Here is a 27,377-nt window from a genome sequence, read left to right as displayed (position 1 = left end):
TTTCGGTAACTATTGGTAATTGGTTCCCTAAAACAAGTACTGATCTTGTAGGTATGGATCGCTTTTGGGGATTAGGATCATCTGTTTTACCTGTATACACAAAAGAATTTACCAAATAATATGTTTTTGTGTCACATAAACACATGACCTTAATGCCGTATTTGACTGGTTTGGCTTTCATGTACATCCTGAAAAAGCATCTAGCTCTAAAACCAACCATCATCTCATCCACTGTAACATATTCGGAACAGGTGTAGTTTGCTATACTGTTAAATACGAAACAGTTAAATAAATAGGACACTGGGCTGCAAGTCGATCTTCATTGGCCTTCTTTTGCTCTTATTTCATAATTGTCAAATCTAATTGCTGTGAGAAGAAATAAGAATCGTTCTTTTGATATTGTAGCACAAAAAATTGGCCTATCTAAAACACTTGTCGTAAATAATAATTCGACATTCTCATGATTAGACTTTAGTACACCAGAAAGGTACAAAAGACTCAAAAAATCTTAAGTTCACCTTCGTTTAGATGATCGACAAATGTATAGGTATCCCCATAATTCATACTGAGCACGGTAATTTTTTAATTTGTGTCCTCTAGAATAAAGGCCAACATGTCAGGAGTTATGAGAAGTGACCAGGATTCAAGTGTAGTGGATGGTTTGTTTCTAAGGTAGTTCCACGAAGACCAGGAAGGTGTGTAATAATGTTCTGTACGCAAGTTTTTGATGATGCCGAGGCATTTTTAGTCCCCTTATTTCTGTTCCATCCATAGTAAAATTTTTTCATATTCGTCAATTACGTCAATTTTTAATATTGGAGTCACTATAAGTGTCTATTTGACTTTCTCGGTTGGCTCCTCCAGGGATTCGAGAAAGTCAAAAACATTATCACTTTTCACCGTACTTTCGCTAATTCCTAAAGCTATTTTAATGTAATATATTAAATAACAATCACGTAACTACTATGGTGGGGTATACTGAATCCGACCCGAACTTACGTGTGCACTATACCCCTGATCGTTTGCTACTAAGCAGCATGTTAAACTGCGTACTTAATTGAAAGCATAAATGGTATGTCAAATCATGTGTGCCAATATGTGCATATTCTCATGCTTTTTTTTATAATATACTGCTTTTTTATAAAATCGGTATGCTTTTTAAGTTTTTTTTTTGCATTTATTTATGTTGTTAAATCCTAACTGTAATTAATATTAATATAAATAAATATTACAAAGTTTTAACATATTATTGAGATACTGGAACAACCAAATTAGATTCGCAAAATTATAGTTATGAAAGTAAACTTTTTTTTCTGTATGTATACAGTTTTCGCTTATTTTCAAATCCAATTTTGAATATCCTATCTTTGTTTAAAACAAATATTTATCCCGATAATGACTTTGGGTGTGTTTAACTTTATTTTCTTTGTTCAAGTTTCACTTGCATAGCCTAATAAGCCCATAAATTTTAATATTAACCTTAAAGCCCTTGCATTCTACCCACCTATGTTCAAACTTCGATCCAAAAAGCCGTCGGCGTGCGCCAATCTAATGCGCAAGTGAATTCAAAAGTCTGAAGCTCTCAATGAGCTTTTGCAAGCTCAAAACAGAGCCGACAGACATTCGGCACATACCAAACGTGGTGTTTACAGTGTCTGTGAGGCTTTTTATAGTCTGACGTGAGGTTTACGTATGTGAGCGTGTAAAATGTAAAGGACGTGGTAGTAAATTCTTTAGGACTGTATGATTAGATGCTTTTGTGATTATTAATGAACATTTTCAACAGACATTGCTGAAGTTTTACCCCGATCGTCAGATAAGTCCTGAAAAATGTGAGTGTTTACATTTTTTTAGGTAGCAGTAAGAACAGAATAAATAATGTTTAGTTAAATTCTATCAATTCTGTAATATACACTAAATTATTAATGATGGATACTGTAGTAATTTGCTATAGTAAATAATTGAACAACACAAACGAAATTTCAACAAACTAACAACCAAAATATATTAATATCTAAATAAAAATTTTTGTAATGTTTATTAGAATGAGACATAACCTATTAAAAATTTCTTTAGTTTATAAATACTCCACGAGGGTTTGTTTATTTGACTTTCACGCTAAGCTGTCACATTATTTCTATTACATGTGATATGAAAATCAACTAAACTATACCATTAATATATTCTACACATGTAATAAAATATTTTTGCTGAACATTAGGATACTACATAGGGGACAAACTAGATAAAAAAAGGTGAAAAAAAGTTTAGTAGATACTTAAAAGTTTTAAATGAAAGGGGGGTTTTTCTAATGATAAATATATAAAAAGATACAGCCTGATATGCATTATTTTTTATTAGCAATGGGAAAAGCCCAAAATTTACTATTTTGTTTATATAATTTTTAAATTAAGATTGATAAATAACCGGCAAACTGCAGATTTCAGAGTGTAAAAAGACATTCAATTTTATTTTTTAAGAATTACAGTCGATAAAGAATTAAGCTAAATACGGGTCTTGTTAGCAATATTGAATAAATGTTTATAACTATTGCAAAAACAATTGTAAATGTCTAAAAATTTGTACCAATAAAGGAATATTATTTGTCAATGTGTGTTCTAAATTTTAGTCGGATCGGTTTAATAGTTTATGTAAAATGTTAATTGTTTATCTACGAGACGATTTATTTAAACAACTGATCTTGCTTAAAAATGGTTCTAGATTATTTTCTAGACTAGAACTAACTAGCACTAAAATGAAATGAATTCTTGATGGTTTGAACTTTGGGGATTTATCCAAAAAATTTATTAATGGTGTTAAAAAAAAGGTGTTAAATTTTGATTGTTATAAATATTTACAAAATTTCGTTATTTTTCATTACAAAATTATATATATATATATATATATATATATATATATATATATGTATGTATAATATACAATCGTAATCTAATGGATCGTAGTCTATTTTTTATACCACCAAGGGGTAAGGGCTTTTCACCCCAAACATTTTGTTTTATTTTTTGGACATTTTTTATTTTATTTTTTTATGATGTGGCATTAAAAAATACATAAAACCTTTAATTTTTACCTCTCTATTACTAACCCATTATTTTAATAGTCATATTAGTGTCAGAGAGTTAGTTACCATACTCCACCGACATGGATTGACCGAGTTTTATTAAGTTTTATACAATATGTATTCGGTAGGTATTAGAATAGATCCGAATCAATTTTTCATATCCCTATGGGGTAAGAGTTTGTCACTACAACTATTTTTTTATTTTTTGAATTAGTTACTATTTTAATGGGAATAAGCCACAGTTGAAGTTTAAAATAAGTTTATTTTAGTACATGTACCGCCGAAGCGAGTACTACATATTTTATTGTTTGAATAGTCATTTATTTTTGAATAAACTACTATTTTAATGGGAATAAATCGCAATTGAAGTTTAATGTATGCTTAATTTAGTACATATACTCACTTCATTTATTATATATACTAAAATAAACTTATTTTAAACTTCAGTTGTGACTTCTTATTTCCATTAAAATTTTAATTCATTAGTTCCTTAGAATTCCCAGTTCTAATTCATTAGAATGAAACTTTGTATTATTATTTGTGTCTCATGTGACATTAAAAAATAGATACATCCCTTAATTTTCACCCTCATATTACTAATCCCTATTTTTTAATTGCCGTATTAATGCCGAGTTTAGTTGCCACACTCGTTCGTCATCGTTTGACCATTTTTTTTTTATTTTTTGTACAAAGTTTTTTATTTTTATTTTTTTTATGTGACATTAAAAAATACATACAGCCCCTAATTTTTACATTTCTATCATCAACCTCTATTTTGAATAGCCTAATTAGTGTCACAGAGTTAATTGCCATACTCCTTCGACACGTCTTGACCAATTTTTGTAAAATTTATATGTATATAGTGGTACCTCGATATACGATCACCCTAATATACGAGTGTTTTGAGGTACGAGCTGCGAAGCGAGCGATATTTGGCTTTGAGATGATAGCAAGATTTGAGATACGAGGAATCGGTTTTTATTCAAATTTATACCTCTTATTTGACTACGTCTAATTTGCTTTGTAAATAAAAGGGAGTTTTACTGGTAATAGATCTTTACGGCCTCGCCATAAATATCATTGTACGGGTCTGTACGGGACTATTACTTGGACCGACAAATTAAAAATGGTCATTGGAAGTTAAATCCGACAAAAATTCCGATTCTAATACTAACCATATTGCACTTTCGATGTCGGTGTAATTTACACTGTGTAAATTTTTACTATAGACCTTAGTCTGTCTGCTTTGCTTGTTTTCCTCATTTTGTAAGTATTGTATATTTTGTAAGTATTTTCTAAGTATTGTTTAGTAACTGACTTGGCGAGGATGTACGGGCATATCACATCAATGATATGTACTGCACTTAAACGGAAGGAGGTGATAAATGGTATAAGTTACAATAATTTCTAAGGGCGTTACAATAATTTCTAAGCTCCGGACTTCTCTCCCAAAAGATGGAGAAACTACTAATGGTGTGGGTGACAAAGAAGCAGTTTGAAGGAGAAACCTTAACACAAAGCATCATATGTGGGAAGGCACGAGCGATTTACTAAGATTTGCTGAAGCAGATCCCACACACTTCCACAAATGATGAATCGGAAGACTCGTTTAAAGCCAGTCGGGGCTGGTTTGACAACGTTCGTCGTCGGGCATGGTGGGGCAACAAGTTCGGAGGTGAAAGCAGCTGAGGTTTACATCAAAAGGTTTTCCGAACTGATAAAAGCCAAAGGATACATCCCCCAGCAAGTTTTCAACTGTGACGAGACAGAGCTTTTCTGGAAAAAGATGCCGAATAGGACTTACATAATGCCAGAGGAGAAGACGATGTCATAAACCTGTGAAAGATAGATTAACTCTATCTTTCACAAACCTTTGAAAGATAGATTAACTCTACTAATTTGCGCCAATCCAAGTGGTGACTGTAAAATTAAACATCTTATAGTGTACCATTGTATTTGCCGCTTCTGTTAAAAAATATCTACAGAAAAACAACCTACCCATGCAATCCTTCTTGTCCTTCTCAACCACCAAATCTCTCAAAGATGATTTACTCCAAGAGTTTAACTTTATAAAGATTCTCTAGCTACCAGCCAACACCACTCCTATCTTGCAGCCCATGGATCAGCAAGTTATTTCTAATTTTAAGAAGTTGTATACCAAGCACATTTTTTGGCGCTGCTTTGAGGTGTCGAAGAACATAAACCTTACACTTCGAGAGTTCTGGAAGGACCACTTTAACATAATAATATGCCTAGGAATTATTGAGCAGGCCTGACTAGATGTAACAACAAGGACCTTAACCTCTGCATGGAAGAAGCTCTGGCCTGAGGCTGAAGATGAAAGCGCCTGCGAAGGACTGGAACCCGAAGTATCAGTTATAGATGAGATTGTTTCTCTTGGAAACTCCATGGGTCTGGAGGTGGATGAAAGAGATGTGAACGAACTTGTCGAGGAACAGTCTCAGGAGCTGACAACCGAGGAGTTAGACGAACTACATTCGCTGCAGCATACGGTGGTTCAACGAAAAATTTGTTTTGAAGAGGAGTCAGAATCGGAAGACGTTGTCTATACAAGAGATATAAAGGAGATCCTGGGAATGTGGGAGTAAGTTGCAGAGTTCGTGGATAAAAATCACCCCAAAAAAATTACAACTGGTCGTGCATCGGTGTTGTTCAACGAATCGTGCCTAATACATTTCCGCAATATTCTAAAAGCGAGGAAGAAACAAACCTCCTTGGACATTGTTTTTAAACGATCTGCAGATGAAAATGATCAAAGTGTGACGAAAAAAGCGAAGACCACTGACGAAAATTAAGCGCTGGTGTAAGCACTTCACTTTTTCTTATGTTTTTTCAGAATATGTATGTATTTTTAGTTACTTATAAATAAATGTTTCTTCTTTTAAATACATTTTTCATAAAACAAAAACTTGACAAAAACAACTAACGTTTTTTTTTTTGGGACTGGAACGGATTAATGACATTTCAATTAATTTCAATGGGGGAAATTGCTTTGACATACGAGCAAGATTACGGAATGAATTATACTCGTATGTCGAGGTACCACTGTATTTGGTTGAATATACTACTCTTCATTTTCTTCCAGAAAATTTGTTTTCGGTGAAATCAGTTGACACAGTTACAAATTAGGATGAGGTAGTCTACTAACCTACAGAGTTTTTGAATTCATTGGAATTGCCTGGATTTCCACCTAATAATTTAAAATTAAAAGTCGGATTAGTTATCATTATGCTGCGTAACATTAATTAACCTCCACTGTGCAGTAAAATGAGACTGACGGTGAACAGGCTAATTATTAATACCATTGAGGCAACAATCATCAATGAAAAATACAAAGAAAAGGTTGACTTGATCCCGGGTATAAAACGTTTGCAATTTCCCGTACTTTTGGCTTTTGCAATGACAATAAACAAATCACAAAACCAACCGTTTGAAGTTTGCGGAAATAACTTAGAGTTTCCATATTTCTCGCATGAAAAATTATGTGCGTGTCGGAAAACCTTCATGGTTGTATATTTATGCAACGCAAAATAAAAAAAAAATTTTTATCAGAAAGCTTTAACTTGATTCAACTTTTTCATACATAATATGTTTGAGTGATTTTATTTGAGTTTGAGTTTGAGTAAATGTATACAATTAAATGTGTCTACTTTTGAATGAATACAATTTTTATTTTTAAACTAACACAAACGTTCCGTAAATCAGCGTCTAGCATTTTCTAAGTCAATGCACATTTTTAACATCCGTAAAACAAAGAAATTAAATTCGCTATCAGATATAGTTCAGTTCCAGACGGATTGTGCTAGACATTGCACGAGTTGTAAAATAAAACAAGAGATGAATTTATTGGCGCTGAAAGCAGGATGAACAATGCAGGGTTGATGAACTAGTTGAAATTTATATGCAAAAAATCGAAAACATATGTATATTGAAAAAAAAAAAAATCGGTGAGATAATATTGTGATACCAGGATGATAAACTACCAGGGTGATAATAAAATTTAGGAAACAGTAATAAAGTTTTTAATTTTTTACAAAAATAACTAAGAAGAGTATTATAAGTTTTAATAATTGTATTATATCAATAGGTTTTTTTACGAATGTAACTCCTAATAGCAGGACGTGAGCAACAACTTACCAGCTGACATGACAAACTTAAAGTAAGAATTCTGCCCTATCTAATCCAGTATAAGTTTGTGTGTAGATGTGTTGCATTTGGGTTATATGAGAGTATAAAAAGAAACATAAAAACGTTTAGTATCCTAATAAAATTAACATCTCACAGTATTTACAATACAATACAGTCTTTTTATTTCTTCTGCCAACGTTCCATTACTGCACCTTACTATGCTTACTTTGTGTGACTGCATCTTCTTTAGCTACTTATTCCCTATGCTGTTGGACTCCTTAACATCTGTTTCTGTAGATACTAATATTAGGCAACGTACCTACTTCCCTTTAGCAATTTTGTGACTAGACCCTGATTAGATGGTCAATCAGTTTGTAGACTTCTCGATATGTCTTCTGTACCCTATTTTTGGTGAGGATATTCCTGGACTTCTTGTAGCCTCGGTGAATTTTCTGGTTCTATTCGCGGCGACCTCCCTCCCTCAGTTGTGTGACTGGAGCCTATCTTGGATGGTTGCGTTAGTTACTCTGTCTTGTCATGATGATCGTTGCATCAATTTGTCACAATATGCTGTTGCACTCCATATTGGGACAGCAAATAACATCACCGCTGTAACGTAGTCCTAATATAGCTAAATCTACTTGGTCTATAGCCTCAAGTCATTGTTAATATTATTACCAATGAACAGCAGGCCCACCAAATCCAGCGACTTTGGACTTATCAGTTTGACTAGCCACACACTTAAGATACTTTTACGAATTATATAAAACGTGTCACTATTTTTTTTGCGCGTTCTCTTTTATTGTGAGTTTAGAAAGAACGCTACGTGTGTTTTATCGAATTTGAGACGGGATTGGACTGCGTGCAAGACGATACATTTTTCGATTGTCTGTTGGCAGCAGGACTTAACTACAATGATATAAAACTCCTAAAATACTTATATTACAATCAAGTAGCCTCTAACCAAATTAAAGGTAGTCTTACTGAAAAACTATTTATGCCAATGTATATTACAACCAAGGTCTTCGGCTTATAATACAAGGAAAAGTAAAGTCAAAGACATAAATTAGATGAAAGAAACTTTCATGACTGCGTTGTCAAAGATGTAGTTCTACTAGAAACACAGCACCTAAAGAAGAAGGCCTACGATAGTGGACTGGTCTAGAATATGTAGGGTTGAATCAATCTCTTTGCCCTGATGCTTTGAAGTTGAGTTTTCTGTTGAGTTAGACTCCAAGGTACTTAAGAACCTCTTCTCCCTAAATTCCGCTGCCCCTCATCCTTAATTCCTCTTCGGGTCAATTATACGACTGGGAAAAGATGACGCACTGGATCTTTTCTGCGTTGATCTTTATCCTTCGTTTGTTTGTATACCGTCAATTGGGTACATTTTTGTGTATCGACATGATACATTTTTGAAATATACACAATTGCTTGTAGTTTTGGGATGGACAGATCTAGGAAGTTCATATACCTCTCAAAAGTTTAGCCTCGATCTCTAGTTTATATAGTCAAATTGCCATAACGTTATAAATTTTAGTTTAGGTTTCTTAAAAGAAAATTTTGGTGTATCAAGTCATCCGTAGCTTAAAATGATTTGGTAGACATATTTGGTTTGTAAATATCATTTTACAAGCTTTAAGGGGTGACTTTTGTGATACACAAAAATGATTTTTTTGAGGGTTAAACTTAAAAAAAAAATTTTTTATGCAAAACTTACCGTTTTACTTACCAAAAATAAAAAATTACCGTTTATTCGAAAAAAAAAGGGTAGTTATCCTTTTATACAGTAAAAAATGTTTTGACATTACAAGTATAACTATAAACATTAAAATAAAATGTAAATAGTCCTCATCTTTGTTTTTGTGGCATAGGTAAATGGTATTTCACTTCGAAAGAGTAAAAAAAACTTTTGTTTTTAACATGAGACCACGTAAATGTATCTTTCAAAAGTTTGTAAGGTCTCAAAAATGAAACTTCTACCCACTTGTTGGCGACATTGGATGAACCAGCTACACTAAAGACTTGAGCAACAAACCGTTTTACTTGTTTTTTTACAGAACTAACTGGCATTTTAATAAGCAAAAAATTTTCTTCTTTAAAGTCATTATAATCAACTTTGGTTGGGACAGTTGGGCGTGGGAAAATTTTGTATCTCAATAGCATTGTAAGCCACTCCCCTCCGCATGCGCTGTAGCGACTATCAAGTCATGCTTAATAACCACTAAGAACGAGGCCCCGCCTATTACAAGCCCCGCCCTTCAAATGGAAAATAAAGACACGGTCACTGACGTCACAAAGGCTCGCCCACAAAATGGTCGCCTCTTCTTCTTTTTGGTATGTCAACTGTCACAGTTGTTCTTTTCATCTGTCAATTCTTCTTCCTTTCGGTCTGTCACAGTTCTTGTATTTATCGGTCAATTCATCTTCTTTATGGTCAGTCACAGTTCTTTTTCTATTTGTCTGTCAATTCGTCTTCTTTTAGGGCTCTCAAATCTTCTTCATTTTGTCGAGCCATCTGTCAAGTCGTCTTCTTAGCAGACGACAATTGTCAATTCTTCTTCTTTTCTGTCTATCACAGTTCTTCTATTTGTCAATTCGTCGTTTTTTCGGGCTATCAATTCTTCTTCTTTTCGTCTGTTAAATGTTCTTGAGCCATCTGTCAAGTCGTTCTTTTCCGAGACGGCAACTGTCAATTCTTCTTCTTTTCTTTCGTCAAGTCACAGTTCTTCTTCTATTTGTCTGTCAATTCGTCTTCTTTTCAGGCTCTCAAATCTTCTTCTTTTCGTCGAGCCATCTGTCAGGTCGTCTTCTTAGCAGACGACAATTGTCAATTCTTCTTCTTTTCGGTCTGTCACAGTTCTTCTATTTGTCAATTCGTCGTTTTTTCGGGCTGTCAATTCTTCTTCCTTTCGTCTGTCAAATGTTCTTGAGCCATCTGTCGAATCGTTCTTTTTGGAGACGGCAACTGTCAAGTCTTCTTCTTTTCTTCCGTCAAGTCTTCCTATCAGCAGCCATCAACTATCGTTTCAACTGTCAAATCTTGTTCTTTTTTCCGTTCTTTCCCTGTTTCTTTTCAATATAGATATAGACAACGTTCTCTACAAACCAAACTATTATTTGCTATTACTAATACTTGGAGTATCCATATTTATACTCAGTATAACCCGATCACCATTAAACAAAATACACTAAAACAATCATTTCTGGAATTCACACTTCTAATATTTTGCCTCTGGTATTTATTTATTTATATATACATTTAGATATGCTTTTATAACATCAAATTTGTATATATTTTAATCCGAAGAAGACGAACAGAGAAGAATTATTCTAACTAAAGGATTATGACAAATTAACAAAAAGCAGTTGACATGAGGCCTCTCATTTAGTAAGATATACGACAAACACGTATAAACAAAATCTTACACAACAAAATTTAGTCTCATAGCTACATCTTCAAAAACTTTTTTTAAATACTTAATACTAATCTAACTTTCCCTTTAATTCTAGCAAGAACTTTATTAAAAATATACAGAACTGGTAGCGTAAGCTACCGCCTTCTGCTACATTCAGTAGTTCAAAATACTTGGCAGATCATTTGGAATAAGGTTTTCATTTTAAGACCTGTCTATATACGTTAAAGTCAAAGTTCGAGTGAGTTCCGTGAGCGAATAATTGCGTGAGAGACGCCCAATTTCGGCAGTCCCCAAAGAAAACAATGTCTTTATTTGACAGATCATTGAGGGGAACAGTTGGGTGACACAAAATTAGTCGGATTGCTCCACGGCCTGGAACGACTGTCATTGACAAGATTTTCAGCCATCTTCATATAATTTAGAAAGTTTAATATTAGGAGGTTCTAAATAATTGAAGTAATCTTTGGAAACAGTATTGTCTTTATTGAAGTTAGACGTTAAATGAATAAAGTTTTCTTATTTGCCTCATAAAGCTCTAAAGGTGAAAGGCGAAGGGTGATATTTTTTAATATCTTCTTTGAGGCAATAATTTATTAGTATATGAAATCAAGTAAATCTTTAAATCTGTTAAAATACCATTATATATATATCATTTGATTCCTTAAATAAACTATTGTTCAACATTGACAAATCCTTATTATACAGGGTGTCCAAAAACTCTCCTGACAAATGAAGACCGGAGGTTCCTCTTATAGTTGTAAGACAATTTAACCGAATTCATCTAGTCTGAAAATGCTTCGTAAGAGAACTACAGAGCTCTTTGAAGATGGCGCCTTGTAATTAGCTTTTTGTAATACCTCCAGAACGCTTCTAGTTAAAAAAACAAAAACTGGTACGATTATTTATCATCCAAAGTTGAATCGATTACATCATTGTAAATTTCTAATACCGGTCATAGGCGTAATACCGTTTAGGGTTTTAAAGTTATCTGTTTGTTTTTTGACTTAGGACGAACTTTTGAAACTATAAATCATCCAATACTGCTGGAAAAACTTTATCATAGTGGTGTTAGAGGAACTGCGTTAAAGTGGATCCACACCTTTTTATCGAAAAGGTTTTAAAAAATGAAGGTCAATGTGAATGGAAATATAATATTTTCTTCAGAAGAAAGTGCCCTCTCCGGAGTTCCACAGGGAAGTATCATTAGCCCTCTTTTCTTTTTGATTTTCGTCAATGATTTAAATCAACTGATAAACTATAACTCAACACGTTTGGTTCGGAATCCATTAGATAATTTTTCTGGTGCAATAAATTTTCGAGTAGAAAACTTGGAACAAGAATCAGGCTGTTATGTCACTCAATTTGCTGACGATACCACAGTTGCACTAAATTTCATGTAGTACAAAAACAAACTGTCTTGTAAAAAGTATGACTTATTACTGTTTAAATAATGCCCTAATCTTAAATGGATCAAAGACCAATATGGTAAACTTTTCACTTTCTACTATCCAGATGAGTCCATTAGTAAAACTTGACAATGGGTCAGTGGCAAATAGACTCCACTAAGTTGTTAGGTGTTTACCTGGATTCTAATTTGTCTTGGAGCTCTCACGTTGATTATGTAGTGGGAAGATTGTCTGTGCACTGTTATGTTCTATGGCAACTTAGGAATTTTGTCTCCCTAGATACCTTAAAACTTTACTATTTTGCTCATGTACAGTCAATTTTGCAATATTGCTTAGTTTGTTGAGGAAATTGCTCGCGAAATAATGAGGTGCTTGTTTTTCACAAAAAAATTATTCGTACCATGACGTTTAGAAGGCGCTTGGATTCCTGTAGACCAGTTTTTAAGCAATTAAATATTTTAACTGTAATTTCGGTGTAAATTTTCAGTTGTGTTGTTTATGTAAAGTCACATAGATGCAATTTTATTTGCAGAAATGATATTTCCTTAATGAGTAGCTACAATTTTCGTTACAGAAATGATTTGGTGACCCCTGTTCGCCACTTGACCGTTGTGGGCAAGGGTCCTTACCCAACATGCGTTCGTTTGTACAATAAATTACCTAATGATGTTAAAGAGTCAAATATTTATGTATTTAAGAGAACAGTTAAGGACTTACTTCTCGTAGACACTTTCTATTCGTTAGAGGAATACTTGCAGGCATCTTTTTAACAATTTGTATGTTTTTGTGTATATTTTATATTTTTTTATGTTAACTGTTTTTATGTACTTATAGTTTTTACTGATCATATATTATATTTGATGCATTTCAATACTTGTAAAACTCAGAAGACATAAAGAATATTGATTGATTGATTGATTGATTGATAATGTAAGTAATCAGCACCATTGAAACGAGCAGGCAATTCCACAGGCTTAAGTAGAGAATCGTTAACTACCTCTATCCAGACTTGTACGCTAAACCTATGCTGATGCTTAAATTCTTAAACAACGTGGAGATTTTCACAAAAGTATAATATAATATTGTGTATTATGCACAATAAAAATTTCATATTTTGTAAATGTAGTTTTGTCGCTAAACAAAACGTATCTGAAAAAAATCTTCCTTTTGATTTTTCTAATTTTGTAACCATCCTAGGTTACAAAGTTTTAGCGGCAGTACACTTAAGGTTATCTTGAAATTATAGTACAACACCCCTGTAAATCGTTTAGATGAATTGCAACGTATCACCTTACACCCACACAAAGCAATTTCAGAATCTTCAATATCACTTGTAACTCGAGCTTCGTTAACCACTATTATTTTAGGACAATAACACAGCAGACTTAATCTGATTTGGTCCATTTTGTTTAACAAGCTCTGTGCATTTAAGTATAAAACATCAATATTAAATTATATACTAGGGCTACTTACTAGTTTTTTTGAGATAAAATTATGTCGTTTTTCTCTATTGTAGGCTTATTATTAACGAATTTGATTGTTTAAGAATTATCACCTTTCTTAACCATATCCTCTAACTGTAATTTGATTTTCTTGAAATACTCTTGCTAGACTTGTGTTTGATCCAGGAAAACACACACCACTTTGGTTTCTGACATCCACCACTTAAATCAATCTTTTATTTTTGACAACAGTTTTAACATCTTCAGCTGTATTTAGTACTACTTTAATGGGTTTCGTTCTGTAAATTTTCCCAATCTAAATAGTTTTGTATTATTTTTGTTAATATTAAAATCAGTCAAAATATTTAGTAGGTACCGCTTGTTTGTCCTCTGCATTACGTTCCGATTGATTATTTTTAACAGATTCATTAACATTTAATGTAATTATATTGGAAGCCCTATTTTGCCTCCCCAGCATTTCGAAAATAATATCCTCCATATCTGATTCAATAGATGCGACATTTTCCTAGTATCTAAAATAACACACATAACTCAATGAAAAAAATTAACCCCTTTGATGTAAGTCTATTGATTTTTTTTGTTATAACTTTTGTATGTTTTAAGATGGTCTTCAGTAAGTCCATACCTCTGTATCTTCTAAAGTACTATTTTCAAAAAAACTCTCTTCCGTGTATTTCAGTTTCCTTTTGAATTTAATCTTTTTCGAGATTTTTCTTATTGCTTAATTTCTATAGGCATTCTTTTGCACCAAAATTTTTTTAGTATAGATTAGTTTTTTAGATATATTCAAACAAGTCGTGTTTTTAATATATTTTTTCTTCTGTCTATTTTTCATCGATTCTTGGCTAAAAATTTTTAGAGTTTCCGTAAATTGAGTAGTAGGCAAAAATTTCTCAAATTCATACTCGCTGGATTATATTTGCATTTTCTAAATTCCAAATGTTCTTATAACATACAAAACATTTATTTACCGACAATATTACGTATTCTTAAAGGAAAATTAAATTTCTCCTTAATACTTTTTCCAATTAGAGTTAACCTTGAACAACATTCAAATGTCCTATATCTACAAAGTAGATTATTGTATTATCCATATAGGGAGTTATAAAAAGCAGGTCAGAAAAATACTAATATATCTTTCCTTTTCTGATATTTCGATAACATCGAAGCTTCAGAAAAAGATCAAAAAGATTGAAGGACGCGTATGGAATATGAATGCTTTTCCATCATTACTGCTACGACAAATTTCGTTTAAAATGATAAATTCTGACGAAATAGATTTTCTTTTAATATTCTGGATTTACGATTTTATAATAAAACGGAGTACGATCGATCGATGACAATTTTTTATTAATTTCGGAAACAATATTTTATATATTCTGAAGTTAAAAATGTCGATTATTTTCTTAAAATATTATATTTATATGGGAATAATATACAATTGATTATCATAATAATTACATTTTACATTTGTTTTTAAGTTTCGATCTCTAATCGTTTTCTTCTTTTTTTAAGTCTTCTTACTTCTCTGCTGTTGTTCAGTAGGTTTACTGCACTTGAATTAGGTGATTTTCTAACCGCAGTAAATAGCGATTTACAAACAAGACTCTTTGAAAAATTACTACGTATGACTTCGTTAGGGACGTTATATGGTGCAGTAACACTCTGTCTGCCAAACAAGGACCAAGGAGGTTCTATCGGAACCTCTGCAGGATTTCAATATTGGATTTGCTTTCACAAGTCCACAGTTGAGTGGCATAAGTCAAGGCCACTTATAGAATTACTTTATCCACTAATATTATACACTTCCAACTAGCCCGTAGATTTGTCGTAATTGTAACCCAACTTCTTCTTCTTCTTTTTATATAGACCTAACTATCTGTTTTTAAATGTGCCTCTACTAGATTGTCGTTCCATCACCGTCTCTCACCGTATTTACTACGATCGTTTACTTATGATCGTTTCCTTCTACTCTTCTACTTCTTACCCAGTACTCGCATCTTGCTACTTCTCCATCTTGTATCTACGTAGTATATCTGTACTTCCAGCACTATCCGAGATATTATGATCTTTGATCAAATGAAAGGCAAATATCAAACAAAGTTTATTATTAAATCTTGCCCAAGTACTCTGATGCCAACCATAATGTAGTTTCGCCTTTTAAAAAATTTTAAACTGTTTGTCCTTGTGTAGTGTAGTGTATTGTACAATTTTATGTTTATGAAATTCTAAACAGATTGTTGGATAGACCAAATTGACGAAATGCCCCTGAAGATGCTTTAGGAAGCGAAAGTACTTGGGCACGATTTAATTAATAAACTGTGCTCGATATTTGCCTTTAATTTGATCAAAGTTCAGTTATTCAAGCATTCAACCTTATATCAAGATATTATGATATTTAAACTCCATCACTCGTTCTATTATCTGACCTTCAAGCTTCAATTTATATCTTGCCTACCATGCATTTTGCCTTTTTTAGGGAAATAAAAAATAAAACTTAGATTTGATCTAGCAAAAGTCATCAGAGAAAAGGTGGCCAAAATATGGTCACTTTGTAAAATGCTTGAAATGAATCACAAAGATTTGTTTTCTGAACAAAATCAGATAATACTCCGATCAATATAGACATTTAAAATAGGTACGAAAAATTAATTGGAAAGTCAAATATTGGTGAAAAGCTGGGTTTGACAAAAAAGTTATTCAAGGTCAAAGTTCCAAATTTTTGGGATGTTTGGATTTGTCTTACAAACGGTAAGTTCTATAAAAAAAGTCTGTAGTATTAACCTATTTTCAATTTGTTGAATGAAACATGACTCTCTAGCTTTTTTTTTGTTGTGGTAACAATAGATTTGCGGCGATTACACTTTCGTCCAAAATAATGAGTGTCATAAAAGAAGGTATACATTTTCGTCCAAGCCCCTAAAATTGAGGTATAAAAGTTCGTCCAAAGGGTCAGGTAAATTTTCCTAATGCTTTTCGAAGAAGCAATTAATATAAATATATAAATATGTACGAATCTTAGAGTTTATTCATTTGTGAAAATATTCTCAAAGCGTTTATATTCAAAGTCTTGAATTGTGTTAAGATAGTTTTACATTATGCTATTTTCATGCTAGGCAAGAGCCATGCAAGACAGATCATGGAACTGCGCATGCCCACGGGCTATTTGTATGCAATTCCTGTGCTAGACGAAAAATTAGAACATGTTCTATTTTTCATGCTATTTTCTTGCAATTTATCGTTAAAATTCATGTTGCCAACATAACAATTTATAATAGATTACAGAATAAAACATAACCTTATCTCTATCTTTAGCGTATATCATAAATTGCCCTACACACAATGGGAATAAATTGAGATATAGCTGATTCTGATACTCTAAAATTGTACATTAGAGATCGAAACGTTTCACCAGTTGCCAGATACCTTAAAGTTATAATTAATTTTGTCCTTGATGGAATGCACTGGCGAAAATTGCTATCTCTGTTCTGAATTAAGGGATTAATTTTTTCCAGGAGCTTAAGGAAAGTGGACTCGTTCATTCGAAGAAAGTTTTTAAAACTTTGAAGGTCTCTAGCATCCAAGAACTCTTGGGGTAACTTCAAATTTCCCAGTCCTGCATTCAACCAAGGTTTGACCCAGCATTTTCTAGGTTCTCTTTTTTTATTATTTTTCATGATTGTTGCTACAACAGCAATATTCAACAATAACAATGTTTTCTTTTCTTTGGTTGACATCCTTCACCCTTTTAATAACCATAAATAGTGTATATTTATTTATTATAATATAATAAATTTATTTAATAATATTAATATTAATAATATTTATAAATAAATAATATTATTATTTATTTTAGTACTTAATTATATTTATTTAAAATAAAATAACCTCAAATTGATAAATATTTTCTCTGTTGGCAACAATGAAAGGGGGATCTAAAATTGCACAGAAATATCTCTGATGTAAAAAGGTCAAGCTAAGCAAGAGATGTGCCATGCAAGACGGACTTGCATAGCATGAGACTTGCATAGCCTAGATGTAAAGCTGCCTTTATGAAAATCATTTATTCTTGAAACGTTATGGAGAATTTCGGCAAACGTATGGTGGTAAAAAAAAGTGCAACGAAAATAGATGCTCCTCTTTTATTCGTGAATAACTATAAATTCAATTTTGCCGAAAAGTTAAAAAGTGGGGAATCACGCTGGAGATGTCGTACCAAAGGTTGTAACGCTGCCGTCTACATAATTGGGGATGATGTAGTAATTTCTAGACAAAATTTAAATCACTCTCATGAAAGCCTGGAGGCCAACTGCATTCAACAACAGTTTGTAAGAGTAGCAGCTAAGCATAAAGCTGCAGAAGATATAAGTACTCAACCCAGAAAAATTTTACATCTCGTTTTAAGTGAAGAAGAAAATACCAATTTAACTATTATGAATTTGAAATCAGTGAAACGAAATATTTATAATGTAAGAAGAAAATTACTCCCAGTTTTGATGAAAACGTTAGAAGAAGAACTGGAATCATTAGAAAAATTAGAGGACCCTATCATTACGTCTAGAAATGAAAACTTTTTATTAGTAAATGATAAGAGTTCAAAATTGACTATTATATCTTGTGAGACAAATCGCAGACATTTATGTGAGTGTTCTAGAATATATATGGATGGTACATTTAAATATTGCCCAAAATTCTATTATCAAATGTTTACAATTCAAGGATACTACAATGGCCACTACATTCCACTAGTATTATGTTTATTGCCAGATAAATTATCATCTACATATGAAACATGTTTCAATTTGATAAGGACCAAATGTTCAGAGCTAACTTTAAATTTTTTTCCAAAAGATATTGTCATCGATTTTGAAAAATCAATTCATAAGGCTGTTAAATCAGTTTGGGGTCAATCTAAAATAATCGGATGTAGATTCCATCTTTCGCAGGCTTGGTGGAATAAAATTTAAGTAATTGGCTTAACAAATGATTACAAAAACAGAACTGAAGTGGGAAAATGGATTGATTATTGCTTTGGTCTTCTTTTTCTAGATCACCAAGAAGTCGGTGATTGTTTAGTTTTTGATCTGATCGAAAAAATGCCCGAGAGTGTCGAACTAAATGCTTTTATTAATTATTTAGTTGAGACATATTTATGTTGATGAAAACTCAACATTTCCACCGATACTCTGGGCTGCAAAATCTTCAGAAACTACGAGAACAACCAATGCATGTAAATCTTTCCATTCTGATTTACATAAATCTTTTAATACGTACCATCCGAATATCTTTGTGTTTTTAGACACTATCAATCAATATCAAAATGAGATCTACATCAGAATTCAAAGTATTCATAAATGTCATCATCATCATATAACGGGGGTCCTACGGCGATTGCCGCTTCCCGCATTTCAGCCTCCATCTTTTCCTATCTCTCCAATCTCCCTCTTCTAAGCCTCTAGATTGCATTGTTTTTGTAATTTCTCTTCTCCAGGAATTTGGTGGTCTTCCCCTTTTTCTTCTTTCTGGCGGAACATACATTAAGGCTTTCTTTGGCCACCGCTCCTCCTCCATTCTCATCACGTGACCATACCATTGTAATTGCCTTCCTTGTATTCTATCTGAAAGAGTATCTCTACTATTTCCTCATTCCTGATTCTTTCCATTCTCGATACTCGACATGACCTTCTAAGATAATCCATTTCCACAACGTCTACTTTATCTCGTTCATTCTTTGTCATCGTCCAACATTCGGCACCATATGTGGTAATTGGTTCTACAATTGCTCTGTATACGCAAAGTTTGGTATGCATCTTTATTTTATTAGACCACAGTAATGAATTCAGATTCAGTATTCGGATACATTTTTTCCCTTGGGTTATTCGGTTTTGTACATCTATCTTACCTCTGCCATCTGCTGATATGATGCTTCCTAGATATTTATACTGGTTGCAGCCTTTTATGACTGCGATTTCAAGCCTCAGATCTGTGGTATTTCCTCCAATTTTTAAATATTCTGTTTTACTTATGTTTACAGTAAGCCCCTATTTGGCATATTCCTCAAATAATTTTCGATTCATATAATTTATATTTTCCTCATCGGTTGCAACCACCACCTGATCATCTGCAAACAACAATGTATACAGAGTTTCTTGTCCCACTTCGATGCCCATAAATCTACATTTATTTCTCCAATACCTCAATGCTTCTTGGACGTATATTTTAAAGAGTGTCGGTGACAAACAGCATCCTTGCTTTAGGCCTTTAGTGACTTTAAATTCATTTGAGGTTCTGGTTCCAATTTTTACACAACTAACTGTATTTTCGTACAATTTATATATCGCTCGGATATACGTCGAATCCAATCCGGACCTTTTGAAGACCTCAAACATTTTCTTTAACGGGACACTATCATATGCTTTCTCGAGGTCTATAAATACCAAATGGGTCTCTCTACTTCTTTCGACACGCTTTTCAATTATTTATCGTAGGATAAATATATTATCAAGGCAGGATCTCCCGGTACGAAAGCCGCTTTGTTCTTCAATATCTTGTATCTGTCTTTCAACCCTTTTCTTTAATATTCTTATTCTTATTCATAAATGTAACAGACCTAATAACAAAACTGTAGTTCGTGGGAAATTTTTGAAAAGTAAAAAAGAAAATTTGAATGAAAAAACTATTACGAGGCTGGAATATATGAAATATACATCCCACTATTTTAGTTTTTAAGTAAGATTATTCTTATTTGCTATTTATATTGTAAGTTGTAAACGAAATTCACTAATCTAAGATAATAAATTTTATAACGCAGTAAGACAACTTTTTTTTTTAATTATGGGATTGATCCCCGCTGAGCTCGACCCCTGGACAAAAGTGTATCTGCTCTAGATTTGAGGACTACGTTGGTTGAAGCATGCTTCACGGATATGGAATATTTCCGGACTGGTGTTCTGGAACGGTATTATACATTTCATTTCAAAGAAAATAAATTTTATGTAATAAAAATTAAGACTAGACTCCCCTACCAATACCTAGATTTATTTATTAATTACTTGTTAATGAAATTAAATTTTGTTTTACTTTTTATCACTGCACACTTTTGATAATACAACAGAAATTTACCGTAAGAGAATCAAATAAATACTGATTTTATAAATAATCAATAAAAAAATATATTGTTGAAGAGTAATAAAAATGCTACAATCTTTTCAAAAGAGTTAGAACTCCCCAAAAAAGTGTCCCGGTAATTTTGTGGAACACTTTATTAAAGCTAGATAAATAAAATTTATATGCTTATAGAATCACCTTAATAAACATAATCATTGCCGAATTATAAAACTCCACCAAATAACTGGATTAGTTTGAACATTTTAAACATAATTTCGTTAAAGCATTTTATGTAGCTTCTCCTCATTGCTAGCCATACCACTCGTAAATTTCAAATTTTATTACATAGTTACGCTCTTTTCTTAAAATTCAACTTCCACAATGACCTATAAAATTTTTACCGAAATGCCTGCGCTTAAGAAGGTTTATGCCTTTTTTAAATATTGTACGCTCTACAGTAAAACAATTAGGTTTATTTATATGTCCTGGAAGTTTTCCAAATGGCCAGAAAGTATGAGTTCAGCGGTATATAGCTCATTGAGATTGTCCTTATATTACGTGACATTGTAGTATATTAGTATATATTTTGTTATATATATATATATATATACTAAATCATCAGCGTACAAGTTTGCTTTTATAGGAGGCTTAATTATATTTATTACGTCGTTACATGCAATTAAAAATAAAGTTTGGCTTAAAATAGAACTTTGTGGAACACCGCTGTAAAGTATTCTAGTGGTAGAGGTGTATCCATTTACTCTTACTTGTATTTCCCTTTTATTCAGAAAGTTTTTTATAAACGCAAGCATATGTCCTTGAACTCCCCATTTATCAAGTTTATTTAATATGAGGTATCTCCATGTTGTGTCGAAAGCTTTATTCACATCAAAAACGACTACTATAACTTTTTGATCTAGTAAGAATGCATCATGAATGGTTGACTCAAGTGCCACTACGTTGTCGTTAACAGATCTTCCTCGTCGAAAACCACTTTGGACTGTGGTCAGGAGATTTTCATTTTCTAGATACCATATAAGCCTGTAATTTAAAATCTTCTCGAGAAATTTACACATGCTACAGGTGAGGGAAATAGGACGGTAAGATGTGGGACAATCTTTTGGATTGTGTTGTTTATAAATTGGGATTATAATAGCTTTGGTCCAACTATTAGGAAAGTAATGATTTAAAAAGATGTAATTAAAGATGTCTAGAAGTATCTTTTTGGGGAAGATTTTTTAAAAATATTGATGGAATATCATCAGGACCTGGGGATGTGGCTTTTAAGTTTAAAAGAGAAAAATCTAATTCTTGCAAAGTTATGGGTGCATGTATGGGTGAGATCTGGCTGCGAATTTTGATGTCTACAGATTCTGTAGTAATCTTGTGTGTAGAAAAGATCGGATCTAGTACAGAATCGCTAGAGTTTTTTTGAAATACGTCTACTAGAATTTCAGGAATTCGTATCTACGGGAAAAGATGATTTGGTTGTTATATGAAAGTGCATTTATTGAGTAAGGTAAACTTGATCCTTTTATTTTCTTTATTTTGTTCCAGATTATATTTGCTGGGGTAGATGTGTTAATGCTTTTAACATATTCAATCCAGGTCTTCTTCTTACTTTTTTTAATTAAGAATCGTTTACTAGCTCCCAATCTCTTAAATTTTATTAGGTTTTCCTCTGTTTTGTGTCTCTTAAGAAGGTTAAAGGCGTGCTTGCTAGCAGCGAAGACGTTTTTTTATTGCATATTTTTTAGTCTTTAGTAATAATAATATATAGAATTTTCTAGCTGTCCAAGTTTCATTCTTATTACTTCTGTTAATTGATATTGAAAGTTAACAATGCTAACCTATATATAAATCCATTATTTACAAAAACCGCTGACTGCTGCATATTAGTAAATTGTAATTTATCTGATTCGGCAAAATTAGGGGCGTTTTGTAATCAAAATAGAACGCATAAATTCATTACATCGATTACCATGACCAATTGGTTTTCAACAGCTATCCAGTCGTTCGTAACATCCCCATTAAAATATATAATCAAATAACTCTTCTCGTCGGGGAACACGTAACCCCTTACGTTTGACCCTATTATATATTTTTGCTTGTTCCAAATATAGTCCTTTGAATAAAAATAATCAGGAAGAGGAAACGTGCCAAATCGACTACGAATATAATTTAGTTTTTGTTCGTGTCTCTTTTCGAATATTACTTGGAACCAGGAAATAGTTTATTTTTCACAAGATTTTAAATCTTGTTTCTTATGAGAGTCAAGAGTTATGAATAATTATAATACTAATAATAATTATTACCCTATTATCGAATCGAGTCATAACTTGGCATACACCAAAAAAAGGAATCTTTTTACTACCTTTATTGACTACCTTTATTGACTACAAGACGGCATAGATGGTTTTAGATAAAGTATATTCAACCAACTAAACGATTAACGGGTGCCTGTCCGTTCCGAAAGTTGGCGATCATTCTGGCTATAATGACTTTGTTGGTTGCTTTACGGAATAGCTGTGTTGAGGTCTTTCTATACCATGCTCTCAGATTAGCAAGCCAGGATATTCTTCTTCGTCCTGGGGCCCGTTTTCCTTCAATTTTACCTTGCAAAATGCATTGGAGTAGCTCGTATCTGCCTTGATTTCTCATTATATATCCCAAGTACTGCGGCTTACGGCCCTTCACGATATTAATCAAATCCGCGGTTGTGTTCATCCTCCGCAGTACTTCTTCATTGGTGAACTCCTCCGCATACTTCTTCATTTGTCTGTCCATGGTATCTTCAGGATCCTGCTGTATATTCATAGCTCAAAAGCCTAAAGTTTTGATAGAGTTTCCGCCTTCAATGTCCACGTTTCTACTCCGTACAGAAGTACTCCGTACAGATTATTAGCTTGATTTTGCTGGTGTTTATATCCAGTTCATTTGTTCTACTTGTTTTCGTTATTTTGTTTATTAAGTTTTGTAGCCCTTCTATGGTATTGGAAAACACTATTGTATCATCTTCATATCGTAGGTTATTGAGCTTGACTCCATTTATTGAGATGCCTTCATCGATATCTTGTAGAGCCTCTTCAAAAATGTGTTCCGAGTACAGATTGAATATCAGTGGTGAAATTATGCACCCCTGTCCCACCCCCCTTAAGATTTTGACCTAATCTGTATATTCTCCATCTATTCGGAGTACCGCTGATTGATTCTAATACGGGTTAGCTATTATTTTTAAGTCTCTTCCGTCAATCCCTGTCCTCTTCAGCACCTCCATCGTTTGTTCATGCCTGACTCTATCGAAAGCCTTCTTGTAGTCAATCAGGCATGCAAAAACATAACAGCTGACATCTCTACATTTCTGAAACAATACCTGCACATTTGTTCCTCGCATTTCCGGTAAATTCTTTTGTGGATGTCTTTTAGAAACAACTTCAGCAGATGACTGGTTAGGCTTATGGTCCTATAGTCTTCACAAATTTTTGCTCCTGGGTTTTTGGGCAATGGTACGAACTCCAATTTGAGCCACTCTACTGATATTTTTCCTGCCTTGTACATTTCATTAAACATTTTAGTTATTATTTTTATTTGTTCTGCATCTAATAGCGTCAGCAGTTCGACAGGAATTTCATCAAGTCTCGGTACCTTTCCATCCTTCATCTGTCTGACGGCTGCCGTTATTTCTTCTGGTAGGATTTCGGTACCTGAATTTTCTTTAATGGTGGGCTCTTGTATTGTTCTAAGGTCATGAAAAAGTTTATCTAAGTATTCTTCCCATACTTTCTTTTTATCTTCTTTGGTTATGGCAAGATTGCCTTCATCATATGTTATTTTTCCGCTGTTGAGTGTTCGGAACTTTTCAGTTATTTCCTTTACCTTTCGATGAAGTTATTTATTGAAGTTATCATATCGACTCTGATAGTCCTGTATTTCTTGGTATTGTTCTGTTTTTCTTTGGCTTCTTTTATTTTTCTTCTGACGATGGTATGTATTCTCTTATATTCTTGGGCATTTTCTCTGTTTTTTTCTCTGATCCATAAGTTCAAGTATTTCATCGGTCATCAACGATTTCCATTTCTTTGTATCTTTCTTCAGGTGTTGTTCTTTTATTTCTCTTACTGTTTCTTGTATGATGGTCAGACCTTCCTCTATATTTCTTGCATTTCTTCATTTTAGTACCTTTGTATTGAGGTTTTCACTCACCTTCAGTCGAACATTGGGATCTTTCAGTTCTCTAACATCATATTTCTTTATTGACTTACTATGTGTCATTAACCTGTTGTTCATAGTTTTGTATATTTTGTTACATTTTTTTTTAATAAATAGTATTCTTGCATAATGTATTAACGTAAATTTCTTTCACCTGCTTGTTTAATAATTTTTTTTCTGAAATAAATACTACCGTGCTAAGGATAATTTATATTAAAGTAGATATATACAAAGTACTAAAATATCACTTTTAATTTTTGGTAAAAAATATTTCGGAGTAAAATTTTGTCAATTTAAATAGTGGTGGTTAGATTGACCATAAATATATGTCTGTTAGAGTGTACGGTATTTGAGACGTCTGCGATTACGGGTTAAATTTAAGGTTTTGGTAAATATATTTAACTTTTCACTTTTAAATGAAAATACTCCTACTAAAAATAAAATAATTGTGGGAAACATTTTAATTTGTTAATGTACGGTTTCCAACCATTTCTAAACTATTTATCAAACATAATTAAATTACAATCGGCATTCCTAATGATCTTTAGGCTAATTTGCTTAATCTGGTTAGGATCTTTATAAGCAGTTATATTATATGTTACCTCTTACGCGCAACTGTTAGAAAGTTTCTGTCATATTGATCTAAACTCAGTATAAATTAAATATATAATTAAAATATTAAATATATAATTATATAAATATGTAATTCAAACGTGTAGTTTCGAATGACCATCATGCCTAGACGTAAGTTAGATATTGATGAATTAATTGCAAATGTGCATAAATACTTTATCATGGAAAGAGACAATAGTGGACCTTTAAAGTCATTATTATGTAAAAATCAACGTGTTTGTGACCCACTCGGGATAAGTGAAAGTAAGCTTAAAACTGTAATGAGGGCTGTCAGAGATACTCAAGAAGATCTTACTGTGACTAAGTATCACGAAGATAAAGAAACAACTCATAAACATTCTAGGAGCATTGACTTACCTGATGAAGAAAAATTTGAAATTCGAAATATTTTGGTATCGAGTGCGTGAAAACAATCAACATTGAGTTTAGATACTTTACTGGCCAAAATAAGAGAAAGACAACTTTCTGAAATTAAGAGGACTAGCCTTTGGGAAGAGATTTAGGACCTTTGTTGAAAGATTTAGCATTTAATTTTTGAGATACTATACTGGACTTAAATCTAAAAATGCAACATTCTTATACTTAAATGAGACATAGATATTTGCAAAGGGTGGAATTAAAACAATTTGGCAAGAAAACAGCATTAAATCAATAAAACACACAGACAGCGAAGGTAAAAGACACATAATTTTTTATGCAAAGGGAAAGAAGGCTTTATATATAGGTAACGCAGATTTGATTTTTTCTTCAAAATCAAAATCTGCTGATTACCATAAAAACATGAATGCGCGTCCAGAGGGCGAGGCGATTGTAAGATTTCTAAAGTCGTTCCTAGATATGAAGAGTAATACTTATCAGGTGAGTTTTTTCGATAACGTTGTTTACAAAGACGATTTTTCTACTGCTACATAATGTTTCTAAAAAATTTGCCAAAAGCTTGTTAAAAACTTATGAGTTTTCTTATACTTAAGTAACTGCTTATCATTCGGTTTACTAAATTAGTTTTATTAATCGTTAAATTCTTCTATTAATCTCATTTTAGGATAGGTCTCAGTTTTTACTGTATCATACAAATAACATGACTCCTCGACAAGAAATACTCAATTGAAAATTTACGTAAGCAAATAATTGTTATCTATTGATTAAACAATTAAACGTAATAACTAAATATTTCAAAAACATTATCATCCTTAATGTATGCTTTCCTATCAATAATTCAGTTAATTCCATAACGTATTCAGTTATTTCGTCTGGACATTTTACCTGTCATAAAAGCTGATTTGATTTTTTATGTGTTTCTTTTATGCTGTCATAAAATATATCTCCTATATCATTGAGTGTCTCGATGTAGGTCAGATACTACTAGAAAATTTATTATATGTAATATATATGTTGCTTTTCCATGGGATTGACTATATTATTTCAATACTTCAAACCTACGAGTATAATGGAGAGGTTAATATGAAAGTTAAAAATTTTACGTATAAAAATATAAGAATTTTATTATCAGATGTTTTTTATATAATAAATTTTTCAGATTAATAATATTTATTTAAAAAAGTTATAAAAGCTTTTTTATACAGTGTGTCCGTAAAGTATGGAACAAATTCTTTTTTAGCTAAACAGCATTTTAAGAAATATTCCTGAAACACTTCGATTTTTGATTTTAATTTACCGTATTTTCAAATAATGTTCTAATATACAGGGTGAATTACTTTCGAGTAATGACGTTGCCGTCATTTTTTTTTTAATGGAACATCCCCATTTTGTCTCAATTTTCGGATTACTCTAGCTGAGCTGATTCCAAAAATGTATCACATGTTGATTCAAATTGGTACAGGGTGGACAAAAATACAATAGTTTTGTGTGTGGCTAAAAATACAATCTACACCAAACTGGCTTATACCAT

The 27,377-nt window shown here is 32.5% G+C and overlaps 1 protein-coding gene across 1 annotated transcript in view; it reads left to right on the top strand.

Annotated features, from left to right (window-relative positions):
- The first annotated feature begins 1,622 nt into the window (after positions 1 to 1,622).
- The window catches only part of LOC140448105 (uncharacterized), a 652,893-nt gene continuing 627,138 nt past the window's right edge, over positions 1,623 to 27,377 (top strand). Inside the window, exon 1 of the mRNA XM_072541173.1 lies at positions 1,623 to 1,832. Within this exon, the coding sequence (XP_072397274.1) occupies positions 1,831 to 1,832 (2 nt within the window). The 5' untranslated portion in view covers positions 1,623 to 1,830. The remainder of the gene's footprint in view (positions 1,833 to 27,377) is intronic.

The sequence above is a fragment of the Diabrotica undecimpunctata genome, chromosome 8 (genome assembly GCF_040954645.1).
Source record: "Diabrotica undecimpunctata isolate CICGRU chromosome 8, icDiaUnde3, whole genome shotgun sequence".
In the NCBI taxonomy this organism is placed as follows: Eukaryota; Metazoa; Arthropoda; class Insecta; order Coleoptera; family Chrysomelidae; genus Diabrotica; species Diabrotica undecimpunctata.
The sequence above is the reverse complement of the archived record's forward strand: the minus strand, read 5'-3'. Positions and strand labels throughout refer to the sequence as shown.